Consider the following 26,587-nt stretch of genomic DNA (forward strand, 5'->3'; position numbering starts at 1 on the left):
TCTCGTTAAGCTTTACTCTTGCTATGGTTTGAATGTGTCCTCCAAAGGTCATGTGCTGGAAATTTAATCCCCAATGCAATAGGAATACTGCGAGGTGAGGCCTAATAAGAAGTGATTAGATCGTGAGGACTCTACCCTCATGAATGGATTAACGTTATTATCATGGGAGTGAGTGAGTTATCATGAGAGTGACGTTGTTATAAAAGCACATTCAGTTCTCTCTAGCTTTCTCTCACTCCTCCATGCTCTGTTGCCCTTCCACTTTCAGCTGTGAAGTGACTTGGCAAGAAGGCCCCCGACAGACGCTGGCGCCTTGACATTGGACTTCCCAGGCTCCAGAACTGTGAGAAATTAATGCATTTTCTTTATACATTATTCAATTTGTGGTACTGTGTTACTGCAACAAAAACTGGACTAAGACAACTGCTTCAAGAAATCTGGTCTTTTGGTCATCTTTTTATAAACCCACATAATTTCCCTATGGATCTTAAGAATTCTTTGGAAGTGCACTTGGTCCAGAGGAAAATGTGAAGGCAAATAACTATATGCACCAAGGCTCCTGGATTCTAAGTCTTGGCTCTTCCAATCATTCAACATGTGAACAAGTCACCTGTACTCTTGTGTGCCAGCTTTCATGATACTTGTCTGTATTGCAAATTCAAAGTAGGTAAGAAAAGTATTTTCAAAAGTTAAAGTAACATGCAAAAGGATGATATTAATAATAGACAACTATAAAGTTATAGGAAAGTGTCTTTGATAGAATTATATTTGTATATAATAAAATTATTATAAACACATTGAACTGATTGGTGATCATACATAAAACAATTTCTATATTATTCACTGGGTGAAGTCATTAGCCAGAACAAAGTTTGCTTTCTTTAAACTGGCATCCCTCATTTCTTTTTTCTTTCTTTATTGAGACAGAGTCTCGCTCTGTTGCCCAGGCTGGAGAACAGTGGTGCTATCTCAGCTCACTGAAACCTCCACCTCCTGGATTCAAGTGATTCTCCTGCCTCAGCCTGAGTATCTGGGATTATAGGCACGCACCACCACACGTGGCTTTTTGCTTGTTTGTTTGTTTGTATTTTTAGTGGAGATGGGATTTCACCATGTCAGCCAGGCTGGTCTTGAACTCCTGACCTCAAGTGATCCACCTGCTTTGGTCTCCCAAAGTGCTGGGATTACAGGTGTGAGGCACCACTCCTGGCCCCCCATTTCTTTTAAAGGCTTCCATTTAACTTTCTCTAACTTTTCATCATATATTTTAATTTCTAACTGTTACTTTCAAATACTATTATTTTTAAAATAACAAATCTTTTAAAATTACGATTTACTCTTTAATTTGTTTCCTTTAGGGCAGAAATAAACTGACTAAATCCTATATGTAAAACCAACCAATCAGAGCTACATATTGTCAATATTAGGTCTAACTTTATTTCAAGACATTAGAGGTCCACTGCCAAGTGACCTTAAAATTGCGTTTAAATACTGGTGGAACATTGTTTTAATTTCAGTAAAGTATTCTTGTTTTATAAATAGAAATAATTTACAACTGGACAGGACCTTTTGGATTATCTAAGGCAACTCATTTTGTAGATGAGATGTCTAAGGATAGCTTTTCTGCATTATTCTATTTTATAATTATGTTTATTAATATAAGCCACCTCAAATCCTTTCGAAAAGTAGGTGAGGAAAATTTGGAAATAAGCAAAATACAGAAATAACTAAATCACCTAATTAAGTAATTTGGCTGCCTGTTGATGGAGGAACAGAATTCTGACTCGCTATCCAGTTCTCTTTTAATTAGGCCATGTCACTTCCACTGGAGAAAAATACTTTTCTTCTCTCAGGTTAAATCAAATAATTAAAGAAAACGACACCGGGCCGGGCACGGTGACTCACGCCTGTAATCCCAGCACTTTGGGAGGCCAAGGCGGGTGGATCATGAGGTCAGGAGTTCAAGACCAGCCGGGCCAATATGGTGAAACCTTGTCTCTACTAAAAATACAAAAATTAGCCGAGCGTGGTGACGCACACCTGTAATCCCAGCTACTCAGGAAGTTGAGGCAGAAGAATCGCTTGAACCCGGGAGGCGGAGGTGGCAGTGAGCTGAGATCATGCCACTGCACTCCAGCCTGGGCAACAGAGCAAGATTCCATCTCAAACAAAAAAAAAAAGAAAAAAAGAAAGGACGAAAAAGAAAACTATACCAAAATCAATACGTGGGATGTAAACAAAATTTACAAATGGTCTTTTGGAAAGCTATTGGAAATAGCCAAGTAATATGACAGTTATTTACCTTTATGCTGTGTAAAAGTCTGCTTTTATAATAGTTTCTGCAAAATGCAAACATCATGAAACAACTTTAGAAAACAAGGCAAGGTGCATGTATTGCAAAGAGCTTGAGTATTATTGAGGTAAGGGAGTTTATACGGGAGGCACAAATGCAATACCTATTCCAAATGATTATGAGGCTTAGATAACTACCTGTGACTAGACACTGGCTAGCCTCTGGCAAGACCCCAAGAAGGCACATGGCATACCCAGAGAGCAAAATGTCATCTTTCCCTGTGAATTCCACAAATGCAAAGACCTCAATGGTGGCAGAAGGCTGGCAGTACGAGGGCATCCCCATGATACCACATACCTGAATTCTGTGCAGGACACGGCTGGCAAGGTTCCCCAAATGCATACTCAGTGCTGGCACAACAGCATTCAGATTTCGTGACAGCACCAAACAAAGGTTTGATACACTGGCCTCTCTTGTATCCACCATAGCATGTACTCCGCATGTGCGTGTCTAAACAGGAAGATGCATCTGTCATCACACTGTCACTTCAAACAGAGCAGAACCCCCCAAGTCAAAGTTGAAGAGGGCTTTGTTTATCCACCATCCCTGGTGTAACTCACAGGGAATGCCTCTGATATGAGGGCTCCATTTGAAGAAAAAATAAACAAAAATAGAAAAACACAACACATTCAGCTTCTAAGCATTGGAAACCAATGGCCAGATTGTTTCAGTTTTCTAGGGACTATCATGGTTTACCAAAATGTGAGGCACTTTAATGCTGGAATTATATCTCATTTATTTTGTCTTTTTCAGGCCTGTGCAGAGCAGGCACTTAATAAACGTTGAATTAATAATGGATGAATGTTGAATCTCACATCCTGCTAAATAAGACCTTTATTAGAAATGTGGCCTATCCCAAAATAAACATGCAATTACTGAATGTCTGAATTAGGTATACTTTCCAAAAAGGAGAAAGTTTAATCTGTAAAAGGTTTGTTATATAAACCTGTAGATGTTGGTCAACTAAGCTGTGTTATCTTTACCACCAGGAAGCGTGTTTCCAGCTATGCCCAATCCTTTTCCAATTCAAATGGCTTACTGAGTACCTTTCTTAAAAATAATCTGGATAAAACTGGTATCAATTTTTCAACAAGTCTCATACTTTTTAGAAAGTCTCATAAAACTATTATCATACAGGTTTCTGGATGATCCATATTCTCCTTTGCATTCTATACTGCCCATGGACATCAATTCTCTATTATAATGTTCATCATGAGATAATAGCATATGCACATCAATTTCAATGACCAATATCAACAAAGGAGGGCTGGAGAAAACTGAAGACAGCTATGGGATTAGGGAAGAACAGGGGGAAGGATAGGTGGGTATTCTCTTGCTTTTCACTTAGCTCATCTTTCTAATCCTCGAATTAATGTTCAATTTACACAAGAAGAGAACTGACCCTGTTGATCTGTTGCTCTGCAAATATTCTTTATATCTTATCTGCTACAGTAGAGAGCGTTTGTTACTAGTGGGCTTTATTGAGTGACAGAGGTTGAATCTCTCTCCTAAGTCTAGCCATGATGTTTTCTTACCAACACACACACGTCCATCCAGACCCACAGCCAGTCCAGGGAAGCATTCACATCTGTAGGAGCCGTCAGTGTTGACGCAACGCCCATTCATGCAGATCCCAGGGGTTTCACACTCGTTAATGTCTGTGGCAGAGAAAGGCACTTATTAAAAATGAAGTGACGTTTATCTAAAATTATAACATATTGACAATTATGTTTTAACACTTGAAAATGGGGAAGATAGGAAATAACATGCAGCATCTGCAACAAAAGCTCAAATGGCATTCTCATTTTCCTCTGAAAGAACAGTAACAAAATCAAGAGAAATCAACTGTTGGAACGTATTTTCCATAAAAAGCAACTTTAATATATTCTCCCAAGAGATTTTTGTATCCAAAATAATCACAAAGGCAAAAACAGAATCGGAGGAAGGAGAACAATGGCTGCTAGAAGACAAAGGGTTTTGTGTAATGCATAATCAGGGTAGCTCTTCCAGGGCTCTCAGAAATCTAGGTAATAATAAACTACAGGAGGACTTTCCTTTTGGTATTCATCACAAAGACTGGCATCCCTTCTAGTATCACCCATGTCTTAGCTCTCTGGGACAATTCGCCTAAAATTAAAGGATAAACAACTAAAACCTTGATGGAACACCAAAGAAAAAGAACAGAAAATAAATATAGATTACTTCGATGACCATTCTGGGCCAATAACAGCACTGTATGTAATTGGAACCCAGCAAAGAAAAATCTTTCTTAAACTTTACAAATACTTTATGGTATTTTATGTGTATACTTAAGGAGGTCTGGTAAAATACTTTATTGGACACATATTAATAATAGCGGAGTGTTTTTTTCCCTTTAATATGGGGAAGTACAAAAGGCACCAAAATTGTGGTTTGGAAAACATACAACACTTAGAAGCAAATGATTTTAGGTCAGGCATGGTGGCTCACACCTGTAATCCCAGCACTTTGGGAGGCCGAGGTTGGGAGATCACTTGAGGCCAGGAGTTCAAGATCAGCCTGGCCAACATGGTGAAACTCCATCTCTATTAAAAATACAAAAATGAGCTGGGCATGATGGCATGCGCCTGTAATCCCAGCTACTTGGGAGGCTGAGGTGCAAGAATTGCTTGAACCCAGGAGGCAGAGGTTGCAGTGAGCTGAGATCACGCCACTGCACTCCATCCAGCCTGGGAGACAGAGTGAGACTGTGTCTTAGAAAAAAAAGAAAAAGAAAAAAAGCAAATGATTTTATAACAACTCCTTTTACAATATACAACTAGTGTATGTGACTATTAACTTTCTCCTGACCTTAAAAAGGCAAATTGAGAGTAAAACACCTTCGTGTTTTACTTAGCTTGTGTTGTTTGGCACAAAATATATTCGGGTGGTCCAAGGTTCTGTGTACAGATTGTATTTGAAACAGCAGTTATATTTAAATACAGGAACTCAAATTGGTTAGTTATTCTGGTCACCTTTTTGTTCAAACTGTGACACACAATAAAACGTGGAGACTACAACCTGAAAGGTAACACAAAGAGCTTTTAATAAGAATGGAGATGTAAAGTAGATCCAAAGGAAGGTAACTTTGGTCAAATTTAGTGGCCTCAACTTTCAGAGAGTGAACAGAGAAGCCATGTTGTTGATCAGATGAGTTAACTGCGGAGATTGAATTAGCATTGTTGATTCAGCTTTGAACAGTCACATCTTTGTGGGCTCAGGACTAAGTGCTCAGGGCTAAGAGAAAATCTTATCCCATGGCATAAAGAGAAAGATTATAAAAAGGAAGAAATTCAGTGCACATGGGATTAATTTCTGTCTTTTTTCATCCTTCAGTCTTATTACAGTGTGTGTACCCTATGCTCTATAAGCTAGAAAAAAGAAGACATTGATAATAATACAGAGCTATGGAGCTCTCTCTCTCTCTCTCAGATCCTTAAGCCAGAATGCTAAAGTCAGAACAAACCATCCATATCATCAGTACTTTCAAATTAATAGAACAATCAATTTATTGATAGGATACTATTTCACTGGTTGCCAATGGTGGCCAAACCTGGTTTCATCTGTGAGGTCACAGCATTATCTGTTGGCCATACTTAATGCAGAGATGCTGTGGTCTGGGTCAGCAGGAGCCTAGAGGCACTAAAAGTGAATCTTAGTGTGCTCTGTGTATCAACAAGAAGATTATGTATTCTCCTAGGTCTGCTCACAAAGGGGCTTTCATATTTCTTTCTATTATTTTTTTTGGAAGCCCAATTCCAAATATTCCAGCAATCATTCTCTTCCCTTTTCTTTTTTACTTGTACAGCGCTAAATTTGCACAATTTGACACTTTGTTTTATGCTATTTTACACTGTAGAATATTTCTATGTGTTAATCCTGTCTTCTCATATAAGTTCCTCCCACCACAGGGCTCAAAAGTACAGAAACCACCTTCCTACTTCAAATTTGAAACACCCAACTGTTTTCTCTTGCTGGGAAGACAGATTTGCACAATATTAAGAGCCATTGATGTGAAGGTCATAGAGAATGTAGGTAAACAACCAAGGGCTCGAAGTTCTTTTCAGCCTGGAGAAAATGCACATCTTGCCAAGGACTTAATACAAGGCTTTCTTCCATAACACGTTTACCAAAGCTGTCCACTAGGGGCACACAGAGAAGAGGCACCATAGGACTTTATCCTGCTTTTCTCTACCTTGAATAGCTTGACCCTCTACACTTTTGCATCTGAAACTATGCCCAGAAGCTCTAAGTGCAGCATTTTAGCAGATTTTCTGGACCTGTTTTGAGTATGAGGTTCTTTAAGAAGTCTGGTTCCAACTCAGATCCTGGACCAAGTGCAATAATCACTGATCCCTGCATAAGACAGGAGACACTAAGCACAAAATTGTCTCCAGCAACTTTTCTTAGGACCCCAATTCTCAACAGCAAAAATAAAAATCCTCATTTTTGCTTCAATACCTGGAGCAATGAGATTATTTCAAAATGGTTTACCAAACTAAAAAATGGTTGTTGGTTGTTTATTTATTCTGCTTAATCCTGTTTCCCTTCTTGCTTACCTAACTTGATAACGCCTAAAGAAATTATCCTTAAAAAAAATTCTGTGTCTTAAGATGCCTGGAGGAAATTATGAGGAAGAGATCATTGCAAATAACATTCTACACCTATTCTGTCCAGGTAAAGATGTAAGAGGTGGCAAATAACAGCCATCAAGAAGCCTAACCACCATTATTCCCTAACTGGAAAGAAGAGGTAGAACTCAGCTTCTTTAGAACAATGCCCACATCTGTTGGAAGACCAACAGGCAGTTTGGATTATTTATTTGCTACATAGCTTTTGACTCCTTTGAGAATACCGTTTCTGAAATAACAACACTCTTACGGGCATAAACTGTAGCTCTTTGGATGGTTGGATTTAAGAGGGAGATTCAGTCAGGTTTCCCAAACCAAAATTCAAGATACTGTAAGTGGGGAGAATCAGTAAAGAAAGGCAGTACCTCTAAACAACATAAAGAGGAGAAAAGGCAGGTGAAGAACATGATCTAAGGTTTCACAGCACAAACCTTTGCAATAACGCCCATCTGATGCCAGCTGGAATCCAGGTTTGCAAATACATTTAAAACTGCCATCTTCATTGATACACATTCCATTAAGGCACATGTTCCTTATGCTGCATTCATCCATATCTGAAAAATACGAAACGTACATTTTCTTAAGACCAGAAGAGTAAGCTTACGAAGGAAACCAATCTGGATGAAAATAATTCTGTTTCTTCATATTTCTTTCTTTTTGTTATTACAGTCTAAGGCTAATTTTCATCCAAATAATATCACCTAAGGAAGGAGAAGATGGGACATAAGAAATACATATCTCAAGTTCTTGAGTTTTGGCAGGTGCATGTAAACTTTAGGGCCAGATTTATAGGTATATCTATTTATAAAATATATAAAATTTGACTCCATAGAAGTTATCAGGGTCCTTTTTAGGAATAATAGTTTACAAACTGAAAAATGTGCTAATAGCCTAGTGGGTATATTTATTTCACAGAATCATATTACTTCTAATGCTCTGAAAATGAAAATAAGTCAAAACTAAGATCAGAGGAATTTGAAATGTATTTAGGCTACATCCTAATTCTTTTAAAGATGAAAACCAGAAGATAACTTGTAGTTTGAAGCAATTTTAAATAGAGGCAGGTAAAAAGTGGACTTTTAAAATACATGGCTCAACTATGGATTATAGATGTGCCAGTGAACCTTTAAGACACCTTAAACATTGGGGATCGTTCTTTAAATTCATCAGTATGTTATTTAATATTAAAGCTGTCTTGGGAGGCACTTGCTCTTCTAGACACAGTGTTTTCACTTATAGGCTTTAGAAAGACCAAAGTAATTTATTATATATACATATTTTAGATATATATAATATATATATTTTAGACATATATAATGTATATTTATTTTAGATGTATATTTATATCTTAGATATGTATTATTTCTATTTAAATATGTATTTTATGAATATCTATATATTACATATTTAGAAAAACATATATACATAATATATATATTACATATATAGAAAATATATATAATATGTATTTTACATTATATATATTTTAGATATATATTTCACATACTGATTAGTAGCATTTTATTACTAGGCAGACACTTTAAGCAAAAAGATTATAAATGGCTAGATAATACATGGACTTAGGTACGTCCTATTTTTTAAAAATGTACAAATTCTGATTGTATAAAATTAGGAAGTATGACATTGTGCCACCAAAGTTTCATCATCACCAGGGATCTTTAAAGGGCAAGCTCTCCTAGCAAATTAAAATGTTATTTGATTCACATAAATGTAAATTAAGAAATGAATATTGTGGAAAATTAGGCTTCCCTCCCAGATAAAATAAATAAAACATATCTGATACTTTGACATTTCACTCATTATTTGGTCTTGTTAAAGACCTCTGATACTGAAATTGCAATGGAAGGAGAGGACTAACATTAGTACACTATTATTACCTTCACAGTTCTTCCCATCTCGTGTAACATGAAAGCCTGCATTACACACGCAATGAAAACTGCCATCTGTGTTGATGCAGCGTCCGTTATTGCAGATCCGGCCATTCTGTAAACACTCATCAATGTCTAAAATCAAAGTTTAAAAAGAAGAAATAGCTTTATTTAGGGGAGTTAAAATTATTTTATTTCTGCCGGGCGCGGTGGCTCAAGCCTGTAATCCCAGCACTTTGGGAGGCCGAGACGGGCGGATCACGAGGTCAGGAGTTCGAGACCATCCTGGCTAACACGGTGAAACCCCGTCTCTACTAAAAAATACAAAAAACTAGCCGGGCAAGGTGGCGGGCGCCTGTAGTCCCGGCTACTCGGGAGGCTGAGGCAGGAGAATGGCGTAAAAACCCGGGAGGCAGAGCTTGCAGTGAGCTGAGATCCGGCCACTGCACTCCAGCCTGGGCGACACAGCGAGACTCCGTCTCAAAAAAAAAAAATAAATAAAATAAAATAAATTATTTTATTTCTCCCGCCCTCCATTTGCAAACTCATGATCTTAGCTTTTGGTTTTAATTACTTAATAATATTCTCCAACATAAACTGGTTATCAAATAATGTGATATTTAGGGTTATCAGAGTTGAAAAGACATGATAAAAAACCTGTATAATTGCATTAGAGCTAACTCTAATTTCTAATAAGACTCCTTAAATCTGAAGTCTGTAAACAAAATAGATTCTTCTTCACCATTTTCCAAGCACATTTATTTAACCAGTATAAATCATTATTTATACTGAAATTTGGCTGGCATCTTTAAATACATAATTTTAAAAGACATATTTTATAGCTATCTCAGAACAATACAAAAAACGCTACTTTTTAAAATAATCACCTTAATTCTGCCTGAAAACCATCAATCATATCTCTCAAACGTTCGTCTTCTTTATGGTAATTCTGGTTTACGTGCAGGGTTATTGCTGATAGATTCTTAGTCTTTTAAAAAACAACTTTACGAGTATTCTATCTACCAAATAAAATATTGATTCTGTGAGGGTAGTTTTCCTTTTTTCCTACTGTGGTTACTATTATGCCAAAGTACACAATAAAGCTTGATACGGAAGTGTTAAAATAACAATAACTCAAACAACCTGTATCTGATTTCTCACTTAAAGATGAATAATCAACCCAAAGTGGATAGCATGGTACCCTGGATTATCTGTTTCTCTCAGTTTCTAGAAGCTACAAACCTGGATAAACATCAAAGAGGATGAACACAAACCTCTTTGTCTACACAGGCACAAAATCACTTCCAGGGCTTATTCCCAGAAGATAGGGACTGGGAAACTATGTGGAGTTGGGTGGGAACATTCCTATCTATGCAGAGTTGAGGCCACATTTGTCTGAGTATAAGCGCCCTAAATATCCCCTGCACAATGAGCACGTGCGTTTATGGCACCTCAGTTACTCTGACTGTCTACCCTGCGTCTGCATGATGTCTTGTGGTTGGCCCTCAGATGCACTTTCTTTCTGGGCAGATCCTGCAGTGGTTTCCACACAAGTCATTGGACGAGCTGAGGCAGTCTGGGCTTTTCTTCTGTCTGATCTTTGTGCCAACAACCTACGATCTTTTTCTCTCTCATTTATTTCTTAATCCTTGCTAAAAATCAGACTTGCTCCACACTCCAAAAAAATGGTAAAAACCACATATTCTTGAGCAGACTTTTTTTTTTTTTTTAAGGATCCTATAATTTTTTGAGGCCCAAGTTGAAAATAAACAGGATAAAGAGTTCACCTTTTTCTCTCCTCATGGATTTCAGAATGCCACGGGGTTCCCCATTGCCTTATAAGACAAATTTAAAGCTGGCCATTCAAAGTTCTCCTCTACTGTGTCTCTGCCGGTCCTTCTGTCCCCTTCTATTTGGCCCCTCACATACTTCCCAGCTATGTGCACAGCCTTTTGGACCATTCTGTGGCAACTTTCATCCACAAAATCATGTGAACACATTCTCAACTTCTTATTTTCAGGATAACCTTAGCGCTAGCTCTTAAAGAAGTCAGTGCTTGAAGTATTCAGGTCATCCTCAGTCTCCAATACTAAGTCTCAGATTGATAACAACCACATACATGCGTTTATACTGGCTGGCCCTTGCCCCAGCTGAGTGCTCTCAATAACCACTTCTCTTGGCTTATTTAACAGTGCAGTCTCTGGACATTGATTTCATTTTATTTTCTATTATTGCAAAATGCTTAATACGCTATTTGTACATGTTAATTATTTTAAACAATAGTCATAATATTAAGAAGGTTCTCAATTCAGTTAAGTGTTCAACCTATCCATATTTATAATTAATAAATAGAAATGTTAGCAAGTTCAAAGGCCTTGTTCCAGTTTTTCTGCTTAAAATGGTCATTTATATGTAGTGCACTAAAATACACTGATGGCAAGAAATCTCTACGTGAGAACCAAATTCAAAAATTTTGAAACCAGTTCACTGATAAAAATTAAAACTTCTATAGGTCTTCAACTCATGAAGAGCTTTTGCTAAGAGAAGCAAATAAAATTAACTCTTGTCAATGGCTACCAATTTTCTAAAGTGATATAAACCTCACTATCTTTTATTTAACTTCTAAAAAACTTTTAAGTTCAGGGATACATGTGCAGGTTTGTTAAATAGGTAAACGTTTTTCACGGGGGTTTGTTGTACAGATTATTTCATTACCCAGGTATTAAGCCTACTACCTATTGGTTATTTTCCCTGATCCTCTCCCTCCTCCAACCCTCCACCCTCCAATAGGTTCCAGTGTGTGTTGGTGCCTTCTGGGTGTCCATGTGTCATCATTTAGCTCCTACTTAAAAGTGAGAACATGTGGTATTTAGTTTTCTGTTCCTATGTTAGTTTACTAAGTATAATGACCTCCAGCTTCATCCATGTCCCTGCAAAGGACATGATCTCATTCTTTTTTATGGCTGCATAATATTCCATGGTGTAAATGTACCACATTTTCTTTATCCAGTCTATCACTGATGGCCCCTTTTATTTAACTGTAATAGAGTATTTGCCTATTTTTTTCTGTCTTTACTGATTAATGATACAGTTCATTTTGTGCTCAATTTAGAGATAGAGATGGAGATAGACGTTTGGGCTCCCTGACAGGGATCGTTATTTATTTGTTTTAGAAACTTAGTACATTAAAGTCATTTAATAAAAGGCATATTGGATGGCTTAATAAATTAGTTAATAAACCTGATGGGAAATTTTTTATGAGGGACATTTATAGCAGTGCTTCTCAAACTTCAATGTACATACAGATCGCTGGGGGATCTTGTTAAAATACAAAGTCTGCAACAGTATGTCTGTGGTGGAACCTGAGATCCTGCCTTTCCAAGCAACTCTAGGTGATGCTGCTGCTGACCACACTAAAAAGCAGCAAGGGCTTAGAGCGACATCCTTAGCTTTTAGAACTTTCCATGAAGAAATTAATCGCCCATAATTTCAACTGAAATTTTCCTCAGTTGATGTGTCACAAAGGACAATCCCACTCTCTACTTCTCAGATGAAAACTTAAGAGGCAATAATAGTGACGAGACATCAGTACTGAAAATAAGATTTTTCCTGCAGGCATAGATGCATCTTATAAAATAACTTCAATGCTTGCCAGATTTTATGACACTGTCTTTCAGAATGACAATAGGTGGAACTAAGTTCAAAAAAGCCATGGAACTCTATTAGTCTCTTCCGGCATGGGTTATTTAAACTCCATGGAACTCATCTGAAGTCAACCCCCAGTTAGCATATATGTCCCACATTCCACGCCAGGACCATACCTCGGCATTCTGTCCGTGTGAGTGTGCTCTGATATCCAGCTCGGCACTGACAAGTGTACGAACCCTGGTTGTTGATACACTCGCCACCAGCACAGGGGTTTTTCTCACATTCATCAACATCTGCAAAGCACAATGTATTTTAGTGCAAAATTAGATAGCAATACCTCATCATTCTAAGATGTTCTTGGTTCCTTTTACACATATAAAACATTTTCCTTTTGAGAAATAAATAACATAATAAAAGGATCTTTTTTCTTTCCACTACAATATGTCATTAGCCATTCAAAGACTGGTTGAGCAGTTAAAGTGTATTATTTTCATGTGTCATTTTGCGGAGAAAAATTCCAAACAAGTAGCAACTCAACAATCTGATCTAATAAACATTTTCTCTTCCTTAAGTCTGATCGAAGAGAACCAAACAGACTAACATTTCAGAAGTGGCTTGTGGATAGGATTCCAAGTATCTCTTGAAGCTCTATTTTTTCTAATGAAAAGAAGGTCTAACCATATCCAAGCATTCCCTGCTGAGTTCCACTAAAATGTCAGAACAAAACATGAAGCAACTGTTGTTTAAAGGGCAGTTCTCAATCACCATAGAGTCGACCCCATCCCCAGATGTGTTCAATACACAAGCTCACACTAGTTTTACAGTCACTTAGAATTATCAGTACATTTAGAGATAAACTGGTTTATATGACCCTACTTGTAAACAGGAGGAAGCTAAAATTTAGCGAAGATAACCCAGTTGTCCACATGCTTCTTAGTGGCAGATACAGATCTGACCTCACATTCCCCAACCCTGAGTTAAATGTTTCCACTTCTACTCAGATCTGGATGACCTCTAGAAGGGGTGTTCACATCACCAGGAAATTAAATAGTTCGGGGAAGTAAGAACTCATCATTTCTGACCAATCATAAATTTACAATTATAAAATTAGAATTCATAACAGAACTAAGAGGTGAGCTTATTTTAAAAACAAGTTGATAGGAACTGAGTATTCTTATCCAATCCAACAAATTGATTACTCTTGTATTACATTTTCTCCCTTCACCAGCTTAAATGCCTCATCAGCAATTTAAAATTTCTTTCTTCCATTTAAAGTAATTAGTCTAAGAGAGTTGGTAAGCTACACATTTAGACTAGTATAATGTGCAAAATTCCATAATTTGGGGATATTTTTAATGTTTTCTTTTAATGGTTAGGCTTTTGGTAGGTTGTCTTAAATTGGAGTTACCAGAAACGAATTGAGTACCTTTTACAATGAAAGTTAAAAGTAACTTTAATAGGCAGAATAATGACCTCCCAAATATGCTCATGCCCTAATTCCCAGAACCTATGGATATGTTATATAGCTAGCAAAGGGGAATTAAAGTTGTAGATAGAATTAAGGTTGGTAATCAGTGATCTTGAGATGGAGAGGGTCTCCTGGATTATACAGGTGGCCAAATGCAGTCACAAATATCCTTAAATGTGGAAGAGGGAATTGCAAGAGAGAGTCAGAGAGAGAGAGAGAGAAAGAGATTTGAAGACACAACGCTGCTGGCTTTGAAGATGGAGGATGGGGCCATGAGCTAAGGACATAGGCAGCTGGTAGTAGCTGCAAAAGGCAAGGAGATGGATTCCTCCCAAGAGCCTCCAAAAGGCACACAGCCCTCCAAACACCTGGATGTTAGCCCAGTGAGACTTGTGTTGGGCTACTAACCTACAGAGCTGAAAGATAATATAAACTTGTATTGTATTAAGCCACCAAGTTTGGGGTAATTTGTTACAGCAGCAATCGAAAACCAGTAGAGTCAAGGAACAGAATTGCAACAGACCCATGGTGCCAACCTAGGATGGATCACGTACCAATACACTCCCCACGGAGGTCCAGCTGGAACCCTTTGTTGCACTCACACCGGTAACTCCCAGGAGTTGGAATGCAGCGTCCATTTTGACAGAGATAGCGGACCAACTGGCAGTAATCAGTGACGTTGACTGGCAGCACCCCTAGAAGAACATTAAGCCCCAATAAAATTATTTTAACTATGGTACCCTTCATCAGTACTTAATCTGACAATAATGAACAAGATGTTGAATCAGAAAGGAAAGAGGACACTCTTTGGGCAAAGGTCGTCTAGTGACAACAGAGCATATTTCCACCCTGCCAACAGAGATCACATTGCACTACGTGTGCATAGGGGAGCTAGCAACCCAGCTGCAGGCTGCTTTTCCCTGCCCTCTTCACCACCTCACTCTCAAACCTCTAGTTTGCAGAAATAACAAAGGCATAGAGAGATTGGTATTGAACTACTTATGAAACTGCCTTGCAAGCTCTATAACCTAAAGTATAATTTTATATCCTCTCTATTAACCCTTTCCGTGAATCAGATTTAACTATCGCCCATAACTCTCCCATAGTTGCCTGAAAACATCAATAACAAAAGGACATTAATCTCTGGAGAATAGGAAGCCTCCCGTTTTTCTCTATGCAATAGGAAAATTGAGATATATAGATGATATAGATACAGATAACATACGTAAACCAAAAATTAATATAACAATTTATAAACTTATTTAATGACTAAAGCAGCATAAATAAACAATAAAAAATGTTAACTTGAACAATGCGAGAAAAATAACTAGATGATTTTTGAATTCTTACTTGGTGGTTCCCGAGATGGATATGGATATTCCACTGGTGGTCGAGGGACCGGAATTTGAGGTCCAGGAGGAAAGCCAGGAGGAACAGGGAGAACTGGAGGAATGGGGCCAAGGGGTGGGGGAGGATATTCTGGTCTCCCAGGAATTACCATAGGAACAGAGCACAGCTTGTTGAAATCCTCTAGAAAAACACAACGAAACAAAACACAACAGCTGAGCTGTAGCTTATGATCATAGGCCCACAGAAGTCATCCTTATTTTTTTAAAGATATTTTTGAATAAAATTGATCCTCAAAACTCACAGGTCAATTGGAGAAAAGAAAAAGGAGCAACTGACTGGATTTCCATTTTTAATACCTGCAGCAGCAACCACTCTGGAACAATATTCAAAACCAAAGCCATATTCCTCCCAAAACCTCGGAGTCTTTATTTGTATCAACATTCACCTCGTGGAAAACATAAAGTATTACTTTCTCCATCCAGTCCCACCTGTGGATCCCACAGGGCTCCACAGAATACATTAAAAAGTTTGGATTTTATTTTATGCACAGTGTAAAACCACTGGATATCTTCAACAGGGGCGGGACATGATCAGATGACCATTTTCAGAAGATCACGCTTACAATTACAACGTATGAAGAACATTACTGCAGGGAGGCAAGGCTGTCACAGAAGACCAAGGGGGAGATGATGATGTCTGGACGGGGGAGGCAGTGATTGAATCGGACAGAAGTGGACAAATCTGAAGCACATTTTAGAGATAAATGTATAGTGCTCAGTGAAGTGATAAGTGTCAGAGCTCATGAGACAAGAAGTCAAGAATGACTCCTAGTTTTCTGGTTGAGCAATTGGGTGAATGTTGGTGCCCTTCCCTGGATGGGAAAAACCATGGTGGTAGCAGGTTTGGTGGGTAGAAGCCAAGTTCTATTTTGAACATAAGAGTTTTGAGATATCAGACTTCCAAGTGGAGCTATCACTTCGCAGTTGTAAAAGACAGTGTGAAGCTTAGAGGAATCAAGGCTAGATGTGAGTTTCAGAGTCATCAGTACAGACAGGTGATATTCAAAGCCATGGGGATGGATGAGCTCATGTAAGGGTGGTGTGGAAGGGGAAGAGAAGGGACTACAAGGACAGAACCCTGAAGAATACTGATTCATAAAAGAAAGCATTATCAATGGAGAAGTGGTCCATAAGGGAAGGAGAAATACCAAGGGGTGGTGGGTCTGGTATTAATGCTGCATAGTGACCCTCTGAATGAGGACATCCTGACTTCATCATCTGCTTCCCTATGATTCTGCATTTTCAGGATGATTACTATTTTTCACAGCGTCAGGTCTTTATCAAATAAACCATCTTTAGGTTTTGACACATTTGTTCTGGGCTTCCAAAAAGCTGTTTTTAAGCAGTATTCAGGTTTCCAAGGATATATTTATTTTATTCATTTTCATGTTGCCTACAAATAGCCATGTTTTATCACAGTTGGCTTCTGTAAGTAACCTATGTGACTTTTACATTTCATTTCTTTCCTCTCTTGCTAGGATGTTGGTAATTTTATTTTCACAGTTGTACAGCGATTTTCTCATGGATACCTTCTATGCTAGTTTTAGCCATTAATAGAAATTAGACTAATATTTTTCTTTTCCTTACAGACTACAATTTAACTTATTTTCAGATAGTAACATGTCTTACTTAAATGCATTCATATTTCAACCCCATGGGACATTCTGCCAATTTATATGAGGTTAAACATGCCTAGCTACTATGAACGGTACTTTCTGGTCCGTTTCTAAAGTTTCTTCTTTCATATTTGACATTTCCAGCTCAGGTCAAGTTTATATTTTCAGAGAATTCTCTTACAGCATTTTAATTATGATTTAACTGGAATTTCAAATCACAGAGATACTGACATACTCGAATGTATTTGTAAAGGAATTCTATGTTGTTCATGCTTCCCTGACTCAGGATGTCACAATCCTGCTTGTCAACCAACAATGACTCTTCCTATAGATTGATCATCTGTATGTGCCATATCCATCATTCCCTGGGAACCTGCTCTTACCAAATTCCCATCACTAAGACTGTGTAGTCTTTGAAGTCAGGGATCATCTCTAACTCATGACTAGTTCCCACTCTCAGCCTTGCCCTGCAAATTGCACATAACAGGAATTCATTAACTATGTGCTGGATTTAATTGAATGACAATTATATTACAGAACTCACTTTGCTTCTAAGCATTTGTAGGTACCAATTCAGCCTTTCTTTTTAAGACTTTTTGAATTTATATAAAAGAAATAGCTTATCAGCCTTTGTGCTAATTAGGTGGGTATTTTATTTTAAGAATGCCATTAAATTCATCTTAACCTCTCTAGGAAAGTGCATCAGACTGAATCCTATATTTCTTCCTATTTTTTACAGATTAGTAATCTTCTCATTGCCCCTTTATATTCAGGATCAGCAACATGGCGCTAATTTTGTTCAGCTGATGTCCATCTTTCCTATCTCCACTGAACCCAAGATGATGCTGATTTATTTTTTAAAGAGTAAAAAGCTGGCCAATCTAAAATCCTTCCTGCGTCACTCTCTGTAAGAGCCCAGATCTCTAGCACTGGTACTGGAACATTTGGACAAACAAAAACCTACCTGCAAATTATTTTGCTCTATACATCTGTTTTGCCCAAGGCCTCTCAGGGCTGTGCATCTCTCAGTGGTATACCTGGGAGAACAGCTCCCTGTAAAGCCACACACAGGAACCTGGTCTTCTTCTCCAACTGTCCCAAAGTAGGGCTTCCTGCAGGCACCTAAACCTGCTCTAGTCCCCTTCTCTATTCAATGCCTTCACACAGGAAGGAATCCACATCAAGGCTGCTGATTTCCTAAGTTAACGTATGCATTTTAAAAGCCATTGTCCTGGTACCTAGGCCCTGTCTTAGTAGGAAGTCATGTGCTTCTAAACAGTGATCCACTAAATGGTTCCCTACTGGACTAAAGAAGGTAAAGTTCATCTATGTATTTGTTTATTTATGTATTATTATTTTTAATTGACAAGTAAAAATTGTATATGTTCATTGTGCACAACGTGATGTTTTGAAATATGCTCAACTTCTGGGAAAGATGTTGCCTAATAAGTTGCTCTATTTGAATGCCTCCTATAGCAAGATTTTGCTGAATATTGTGGAAGTGTAAAAAGCATGAGAAATATGAGGCTACAATAATGAATGAGATTTCCTAATGAGATTGATCAACCAGTAAAAGAGCAATGTGTGAACACACATATAGGACTCATGCCATAGTCATACTACCAGCCAGAACCACAGGAGCACGAGGAAGAAGGGAGCACTTCCAGCTGCAGCTGCCTGGGGACATTCATGGATTAGGTCATGTTTGAGTAGATCTTTAACAAGACTAGAGGACATATAACAGGCAAGGATGGCAGGAGTAGGGAGAAAGAGACTGAACTGGCTAGAAGTTTTAGAAAAAAAGTCAACTTGAATTTAGAAATGCTCAGATTGGGTGCAATGAAAACTCAATCATATAATTTAAACTACTATAAAGAACAAGAATTAAAAGGTGAACTGGGATCAGATTTGGGGACTCTAAATGCTGCGCTAAGTAGCAAATGTTCTTTGCAAGAAATGGAGTGAATTGGCCACTAAATATTGCCTGAGTTCGTCCTGGAGAAATATTTTTGGACATCTTTCTGGACTAACGAAAGTGTGCTGTATTTATATATTTGTTTAGTTATGTATTTTTAAACTAACGAATACAAATTGTATGCATTCATTGTATACAACATGGTGTTTTGAAATATGCTCAATTAGTCAAAAGGTGTCTCCCTTTTCCCTCTAGACACAATTTTTTAAACTGAACTTCACTGACTCATACTTTGGGAAAGATGCATGGCAACGGTGGATTTCAGAGACTAGTTAGGAGGCTGCTGGAACAGTCCAGACTAGAGAAAATATGCTTCTAATGGAAACAAAAAAATGGACAGATAAAAGAGATACTGTGAAGGAAAAAAAAAAAATAAGCAGGACTTTGCAGGAAGGAAAGAGTCCAATGTTAGGAAAAAGGAAATGTGTCTCCTGAACAACTTACCTGAAAAATTCTGAGAGCTGAGTTTTACCCTACTGAGCTTTTGAGTACTACATGAGAGCCAGTAAGTACTAAAATGAGAATAAGTACTTCCCCAAAAGGTTTCTGTTAAGTAGTAATAAGCCAGCTAAGTCAAAAGCAGTACCTGAAAACAGTACTCTTCATACAGACCTCTGTTTTTTCCCTCTGCATTATGTGGGGAGATTTCCCTGGATGTCATCTCTTACATTTTCTGGAGTCTATTCATTTACCCAGGTTTCCATTATGTCTGCATCATGCACATTGTCATTGGGCTTGTGAGGATATTCTGCAGATAACAGGGCTCTTACCGGTTGCTCTGATGGGACACATCTCAGGGGCGACAGTGACCCCTGGAGACCAGCATCGGCCGGCATCACAGCAGCACTGCATTTTGGTTATGGACTGTGGCAGCTGGTTAGAGCAGCGTCCGTTTGTCAGAGCTGTGTAACAGTATCCTGGACGAACATCTGAGGACAAAGAAACACATACACACACACATCACTGAGATGAGACTTGTAACAACACTCCCCGGCCACAGCAGCTCCACACTTCACACTTGGGCTACGGCAGGATTAATTCACACCTCTGCCCCCTGGAAGGGAAGCTGCGAGCGCTGCACGGGAACAACGCTCAGTCAGAAATCCCTGGTCTCACACCTTTTGCCCCTGTGTGCTGGTGCACATGGCTGAAGTCCCACAGTCCATACCCAAGGTGGGAACGAATGATTAAAACCATGTGTACCATAGGAAAAGAGAGACTAAGAAAATCACCAGCAGTGACAGTTAATTATATATACATCTTTATATGTCTCTATGCTGAAGAGAGACTGGGTTTTCCTTGGTTTCAAACTACTTAATTTGAGTCATTTTAGGAAAATAGTTATGTAAATCTATTTTAAAACAATATTCAGTCTATATTTCTAAAAGATCTTTCTTATTTTTCAGTCTGTAACTGTGAGAGTCAGACATAAGTTTTTTGTTTGTTTGTTTGTTTGTTTGTTTTTTAAAGAATGAGCCACTTTGCATTTAGATCTGATGCTTATTAGTCAAGATTTCCTTTTGTCTTGGGGCCCTAACAGATTTTATAAGGTACTAATTATTTATAACTTCAAAATGGCACATGATTCCAAGTTCTTAGTCCTATAGAATACAATAGCTCTAGAAGGATTTTGTTGTTGTTTTTGGCAGAAAGTATCTTCTCAAAGCAACATGGTAAGACACATTTCTATATCACTTTTATTGGGTTACATCATGTCTAACTGTCATGATGTCCGACACACTGCAGTGCAACTCTGGGTTACCGAAAGAGTTTGTGACACAGGAAAAACCTAACGGCTCGCTACGCCTTTGAGATATTACCATGAAACAGTGAAGGCAGGTAGCAAAGTGCAAAACACTTTTATCTGCCTGACATGTGCCGAGGGTGTACCTCTCTTCAAGTAAACTGTATCTCTATAGAGATCATATAAAATTAAAATTTGAATAGTAAATAATATTGTCAATATGCTTGTTATTTAAAGCAGGGGTCTCCAACCCTCAGGGGCCCCAATCCCCAGTCCTGTTCTGTGTCGTGTGAAGAACTGGGCTGCACAGCAGGGGGTGAGCGGCAGGTGAATGAATGAAGCTTCATCTGTATGTACAGCTACTCCCCATTGCTGGTATTACCGCCTGAGCTCCACCTCTGTCAGACTAGTGGCAGCACTAGATTCTCATAGGAGGGTGAACCCTGTTGTGAACTGCGCATGTGAGGGTTCTAGGTTGCGTGTTCCCAATGAGAATCTAATGCCTGATGATCTGTCACTGTCTCCCATCACCCTCAGATGGGACCATCTAATTGTAGGAAAACAAAGCTCAGGGCTCCCTTTGATTCTACATTATGGTGAGTTGTATATTTATTTCATTATATATTACAATTTAATAAGAATAGAAATAAAGTGCACAATAAATGTAATGTGCTTGAATAACCCTGAAACCATCCTCTCCTCCAAGTCCATGGAAAAATTGTCTTCCACGAAACCAGTCCCTTGTGCCAAAAAGGTTGGGGACCACTGATTTAAAGGAATATAAAGGTTAAATCCTTTTGTAAAGCAAAGATCTTTCATAGCCAAAAATCCATCCCTGGGTTTCCTGTAAGTCTGAATGTTAAATTTCAAGTTTTCTCAAAGAGGGTCATACCTGCAATTGTTATCATCCACATCATTCTTAAGAACACAAAGCCCTCATGTCTTGAGGTTTCAATAAATTAATAAAATGAAATAAAATAAAAACAAGGCTAATTTAGAAACATTTAAATTATTAACATCAAGTGAAGAAGGCTAAAGCAAACCTAGACAAACCATAAAAGAAAATTATGGGTCAGTTTTAAAGGATACAAGATTATTTCCGAAAAGTACTTAAAACCACTAGCCAGTATAAATGTGCTTTCCAGAATTTTTTTGTGGTTCCAGTTCCTGTACCTCTGGTCAGACTAATAGTTTCACCAAAGAGGCAGAACAAGTTTTATTCCAGCGCGGTCCAGGATAAACGGCTGGAGAAGGAGTATAGACAAGTATGCTCTCTGTGAAGCCTCAGGTGGCACCTCCCCTGTCAAGAGGGCAGAGAAATTGAACTTCCTACATTCTAATTTGCAATGCCTTAAAACCACTAATACTTTATATACTTGGGAATTAGTAAATATTTGGGGCATGGAAACCAAAGACTGTTGAGAATGGGAAGAGATATTCAAAACTGGCTTATATCCCAGCTTCAAATGAATTCGGTGGTCAAAACCCAGTGTAAACACTTGACCAAATTATGGAATTTGTACATATAATTTTCAGCATGGGCTATCTTTCAGAGCAAAACTAGGGCCTACAGTTGCCAATGACAAAAGCTTAATGGGCAAATGTCTATTATTTTGCAAATTAACTACGATACCATGTTATTGCCCATCTGGCTGACTTATATGTTAAATCAATGGGTCACAAACTCTTGAGCAAAATGGTGAATGCTGGGGGTAAAAAAAATTACAAATCAAGTTTGGGTTACTGGCAGTCCCTGATTTACAGATGGCACCTGCACATATAAAAATAATTTTTCTAATTTCTTTTTTTTGCTGAAGAAGTACCTTTGTTAAAAACACACATTTATATAACTTATAATTTTAATGAAAACCTACGGGCTAATAAGTAAAGGAAGTAAAAAACTGAAAATCAGAAACCATTTGGATGGAGTAGCTGACCCCCAGGACACCTCGGCCTGAAGTTTTTCACTTCGTTAGGCAGCAGTGCCACATCAAGTTGCGGGGAACTACTGTGGTGAGATTACGCTTTGTACAGAGGGTAAGGGGTGGCTGTAGACTAACCTGAACACCTTCAGGAGCCAAGCTAAGGGGAGAAGAATGTCAGGATCTGGAGGACATAAAGGGACACATAAGGAACCACAAACACCTTCCATTTTAAATCTGCCCTGGCCAAGACACCTGGCAAGGAGGAGGAAATCTCACTCTTTTCTCCCCTTTTGAATCACTTGGTCCCTTATTCTCAGGACCCAGAAATCACATTATATCAAAGCAAATATATTATGGATTAAATAGGTGTTTGCAGGTCGTCCTAGCCTGTCAACAGGCCTCTCCTAACCTGTCATCAACATGGTTGTGTACAACCAGGAGCTAGGAGTGGTGAGGCTCAAACTAGGGAAAGGACATCTTTATGACTCCTAGGAGTCGAAGAGAGAGAACACAACAATATAAAAAGACAACCCTCCAGGCAGTATTACAAATGCCACAGGAAGATCACAGAACGACAAATAAAATAATACTAAGAGAGCTTAGAACACAAAGGGAGCTCGGGGCTGGGAGGTCTGAGAGTCTCAGAATGTGGGGGCAGAAGGTACCCGCTGGAATTTTACGGTTAGAAGAAATGTGCACGGAAGATACTGCATACCACTATCTACATAGTGGGTTTTCTATTGGTGAGACCTACTAATTCCAAACAACTGTCTTACGAACAAGCCTTGGATTTGTTTATACTGTTAGGGGCTATTTGTATTTTCTCATCACTAGGGATAAATTTGGGGGTCTCTGTTGCTTATGATGGAGGGAAATAGGAGCACTGGGGATGGCAGAAAGGTCACTTGGATCATTTTGTATGACAAGTTGCTAATTATGGGCACAATAGAGTTCCAAAGAAGAAACGGGGCTTGCCTAGGGATCTGGCAGGAAAGAGCGAACTGCATCCAGAGCTGAGGGGTAGGAGGCAATGAGGGAAGTCTGGGCTGTGCACTCAGGTCACAATGGAATCCCAGATTCCTCTCTCACTACCCACTTAAACTATTGGGCCATTATTTATCTAGCCTCTCTCAATCTCAGCTGCTTCCCATCTACCACTGTGAAATGAACATTAAGTCAGATAATTTACATAAAACACCTCATACCCCGTGATCCAGGGATCTTAGTTCCCTTCCCTTCCTCCTTTGTAAAAAGTTAGTATGGATATATTTGATAAAAAGAAAATAACTTTTAAAACGTGAACCATCTGATATGTAAATATATCTTAGTCTTCATGTAGTCCTTAAATATCAGACTGTGCACTTTGGAACTTGAATTTTAATCTAGAACACTGAACTTTGAAAGAAGTCTTAACAATTGTTAAATCCAGCAGCTGTCAACTCTATTTTTTTTTTTTCCAGACAAAGTCTCATTCTATCGCCCAGGCTGGAGTGCAGTGGCGTGATCTCAGCTCACTGCAACCTCTACCTCCCGGCTTCAAGAGATTCTCCTGCCTCAGCCTCCCGAGTAGCTGGGATTACAGGCGCCCGCCACCACGCCCGGCAAATTTTTGTATTTTTAGTAGAGACAGGGTTTTACCATGTTGGCCAGCCTGGTCTTGAACTCCTGACCTCAGGCAATCTGCCCGCCTTGGCCTCCCAAAGTGCTGGGATCACAGGTGTGAGCCACTGCGCCCAGCCAAATCTAATTTTTAAACAATAGAACCCCTTATTTAATTGATACCTGACATGGAAGCCTAACACTCACAGCAGATAAAGTGAAATTGCTATGCCTAGAATGTGTGTGGGAGTGTCGGGGGGACAAGAGCCCTTTCCACTCAGCCCTCTCCCTTTTCTCTGTGCTCTCCCCAATCCCTGCAGCGCTGGAGAGCTTTGAAACACTTGAAGGATCCACTGGACAGACTGAAAACCACTGATTTCTAAGTCCTAATGGAAAACTACTGAGGGTTTGAGCTAGAGTGTTATTTAACCAAAGCACTATTTTAGGAAGATAAATCTGACAAAATGGATTGTAGAGAGGCCAAGAAGCAAGGAGACCAATTAAGAGATTATTAAAAAATTTCAGGCCAAATTAACATAGATTCCGGGGAATGACTGAAGGTGGGGGTAAAAAGAGAGAGACACCTGGGATGGCTTCAAGGTTAAATGCTGCATGACTGCAACATTAATTAACAGACTGAAGATATCTGTAAGGTCTCCCGGATCATCCCTCTTTTATGGGAGGCAAAACGTCTCCAAAAAAGACCACAAGGTGCCTCTGTTTTTTAAGAGGGCAGTGAACTGTTAAACACTTTTCTAAAAATGTACATTTTACCTCAACTGATAAATTATATGTGCCCCTTAACAAGCTTGTCTAGAAAGTTGTTTGTTATGGAAGTGACATATACAAACCATGCATGCTGTTTGTCATTAAACCTACCTATGCATCTGGTACCATCTGGAGAGGTGTAAAAACCAGGAGGACATTTGCAAAAGTAACTGCTGACTGTGTTTGTACATTCGCCCCCATCACAGATCCCAGGAATGGTGCTGCATTCATCAATATCTGGAATATAAAAAAAAAACAGTCTCAGCATCTGTAGAACACAATATAAAACCATTCATCAGTACAAGGATTCAGACGTAAATACTTGACAAATCATGTCCCTGGAAACAGCCATCTTTAAAAAGTACAAGCTGCATGGAGAACAGTCAATTCAAAGGTAGATGCTGCTTCTTTCAACACAGACTTACCCAAAAGATTTACCAAATTCAGCAGACTAGGGCAAAATGAAATCACCCCCCTTTAAAATCTAAAACTGTGTACTGTTGTTTCACCAAGTAACTATAGCATGCTAATGTTACAAATGTCATTTATTTTAAAATTTTGTTTTCCTTTCGTTTCTATGTTTTGCATTAAGTTAAACTCCCCGACTAATTATTTTATATTCCGCATCACTTATTGCATTGCTTTTCAATCTATTTTCCACAACACAGATACTGAAATCCTACAGAGAAGATCTTGTGGTCTGAGTGTTGACCCCAACTTGGCCAATTTGGTGTTCTCAGTGGCACCCAAACTACCATTATGATGGTCTTCTGTGGTTGGTGAATGAACTGTGATGGAGTGGGTGCTCTAACCAATGTCCCCTTCAAAGAGGGACTTGCTGCCTAGGAGGCTGGGAATACTGTCAACAGATGGTCTTTGGCTCTCAGCCTCTTCCGAGATAGCCTGAGTCGCAGAAAGCCCCCTTGCCCAAGGTAACACCCTTCCCAGGCACCCCACACCCAATAAGCAATTGTGGAGGAGGATCAAAGTCTGGTGCATCCTGTGTCAATGGGAGACAACACTGACGGCCACTCCAATTCCCCAATTCCTTCTGGGGCTGGTGGAGGCTGTTGATGGGCTACACCCCAGCTTGCCTTCTCTGCACGCTCTTGCCTCTTCCCCTTCTCTTCTGCAGGTGTTGATCCCAAGGATATCCTCTAATAAACATCCTGAATGCTATGGAGGCCAAAGCTGGGGTTAGCCCTCAGACCACTGGTCTCCATCAAGGAAGCAGTAAAATTCCCTTAGGACAAATTTGACCATTTCCTTCAAGGAGAGATTTTCAATGGCCTGACCCACACACTGACAAATGTCAACAGGTACGGCACCAGCAGAAGAAGAGAAAAAAAATGAGAGCTTCCATCTTAGGCTAGAAGTAAACTCAGGGCACAGGGAATCTGCCTGGCCTCCTCTCTGAGACCAGTAGAGCTTTCTGCACTGACCTTGGGAGAGGTGACATTTGACCCAGGCCTCCTGGCAGTATTACAATGGCCAGGCTGACACTGTTAAAACTGGGAAAGGCTTATGACCCCCAATAAGAACAT

The 26,587-nt window shown here is 39.0% G+C and overlaps 1 protein-coding gene across 1 annotated transcript in view; it reads right to left on the bottom strand.

Moving 5' to 3' along the window:
* The window catches only part of FBN1 (fibrillin 1), a 236,831-nt gene that overhangs the window by 91,435 nt on the left and 118,809 nt on the right, over positions 1-26,587 (bottom strand). Inside the window, exons 9-17 of the mRNA XM_015142182.3 lie at positions 25,155-25,280; positions 19,778-19,936; positions 15,358-15,537; positions 14,562-14,702; positions 12,713-12,832; positions 8,901-9,026; positions 7,434-7,556; positions 3,889-4,011; positions 2,651-2,803 (exon numbers count right to left, since the gene is read on the bottom strand). Coding sequence (XP_014997668.1) covers positions 2,651-2,803; positions 3,889-4,011; positions 7,434-7,556; positions 8,901-9,026; positions 12,713-12,832; positions 14,562-14,702; positions 15,358-15,537; positions 19,778-19,936; positions 25,155-25,280 — 1,251 coding nt within the window. The remainder of the gene's footprint in view (positions 1-2,650; positions 2,804-3,888; positions 4,012-7,433; positions 7,557-8,900; positions 9,027-12,712; positions 12,833-14,561; positions 14,703-15,357; positions 15,538-19,777; positions 19,937-25,154; positions 25,281-26,587) is intronic.

This window comes from Macaca mulatta, chromosome 7, assembly GCF_049350105.2.
Source record: "Macaca mulatta isolate MMU2019108-1 chromosome 7, T2T-MMU8v2.0, whole genome shotgun sequence".
Taxonomy (NCBI): Eukaryota; Metazoa; Chordata; class Mammalia; order Primates; family Cercopithecidae; genus Macaca; species Macaca mulatta.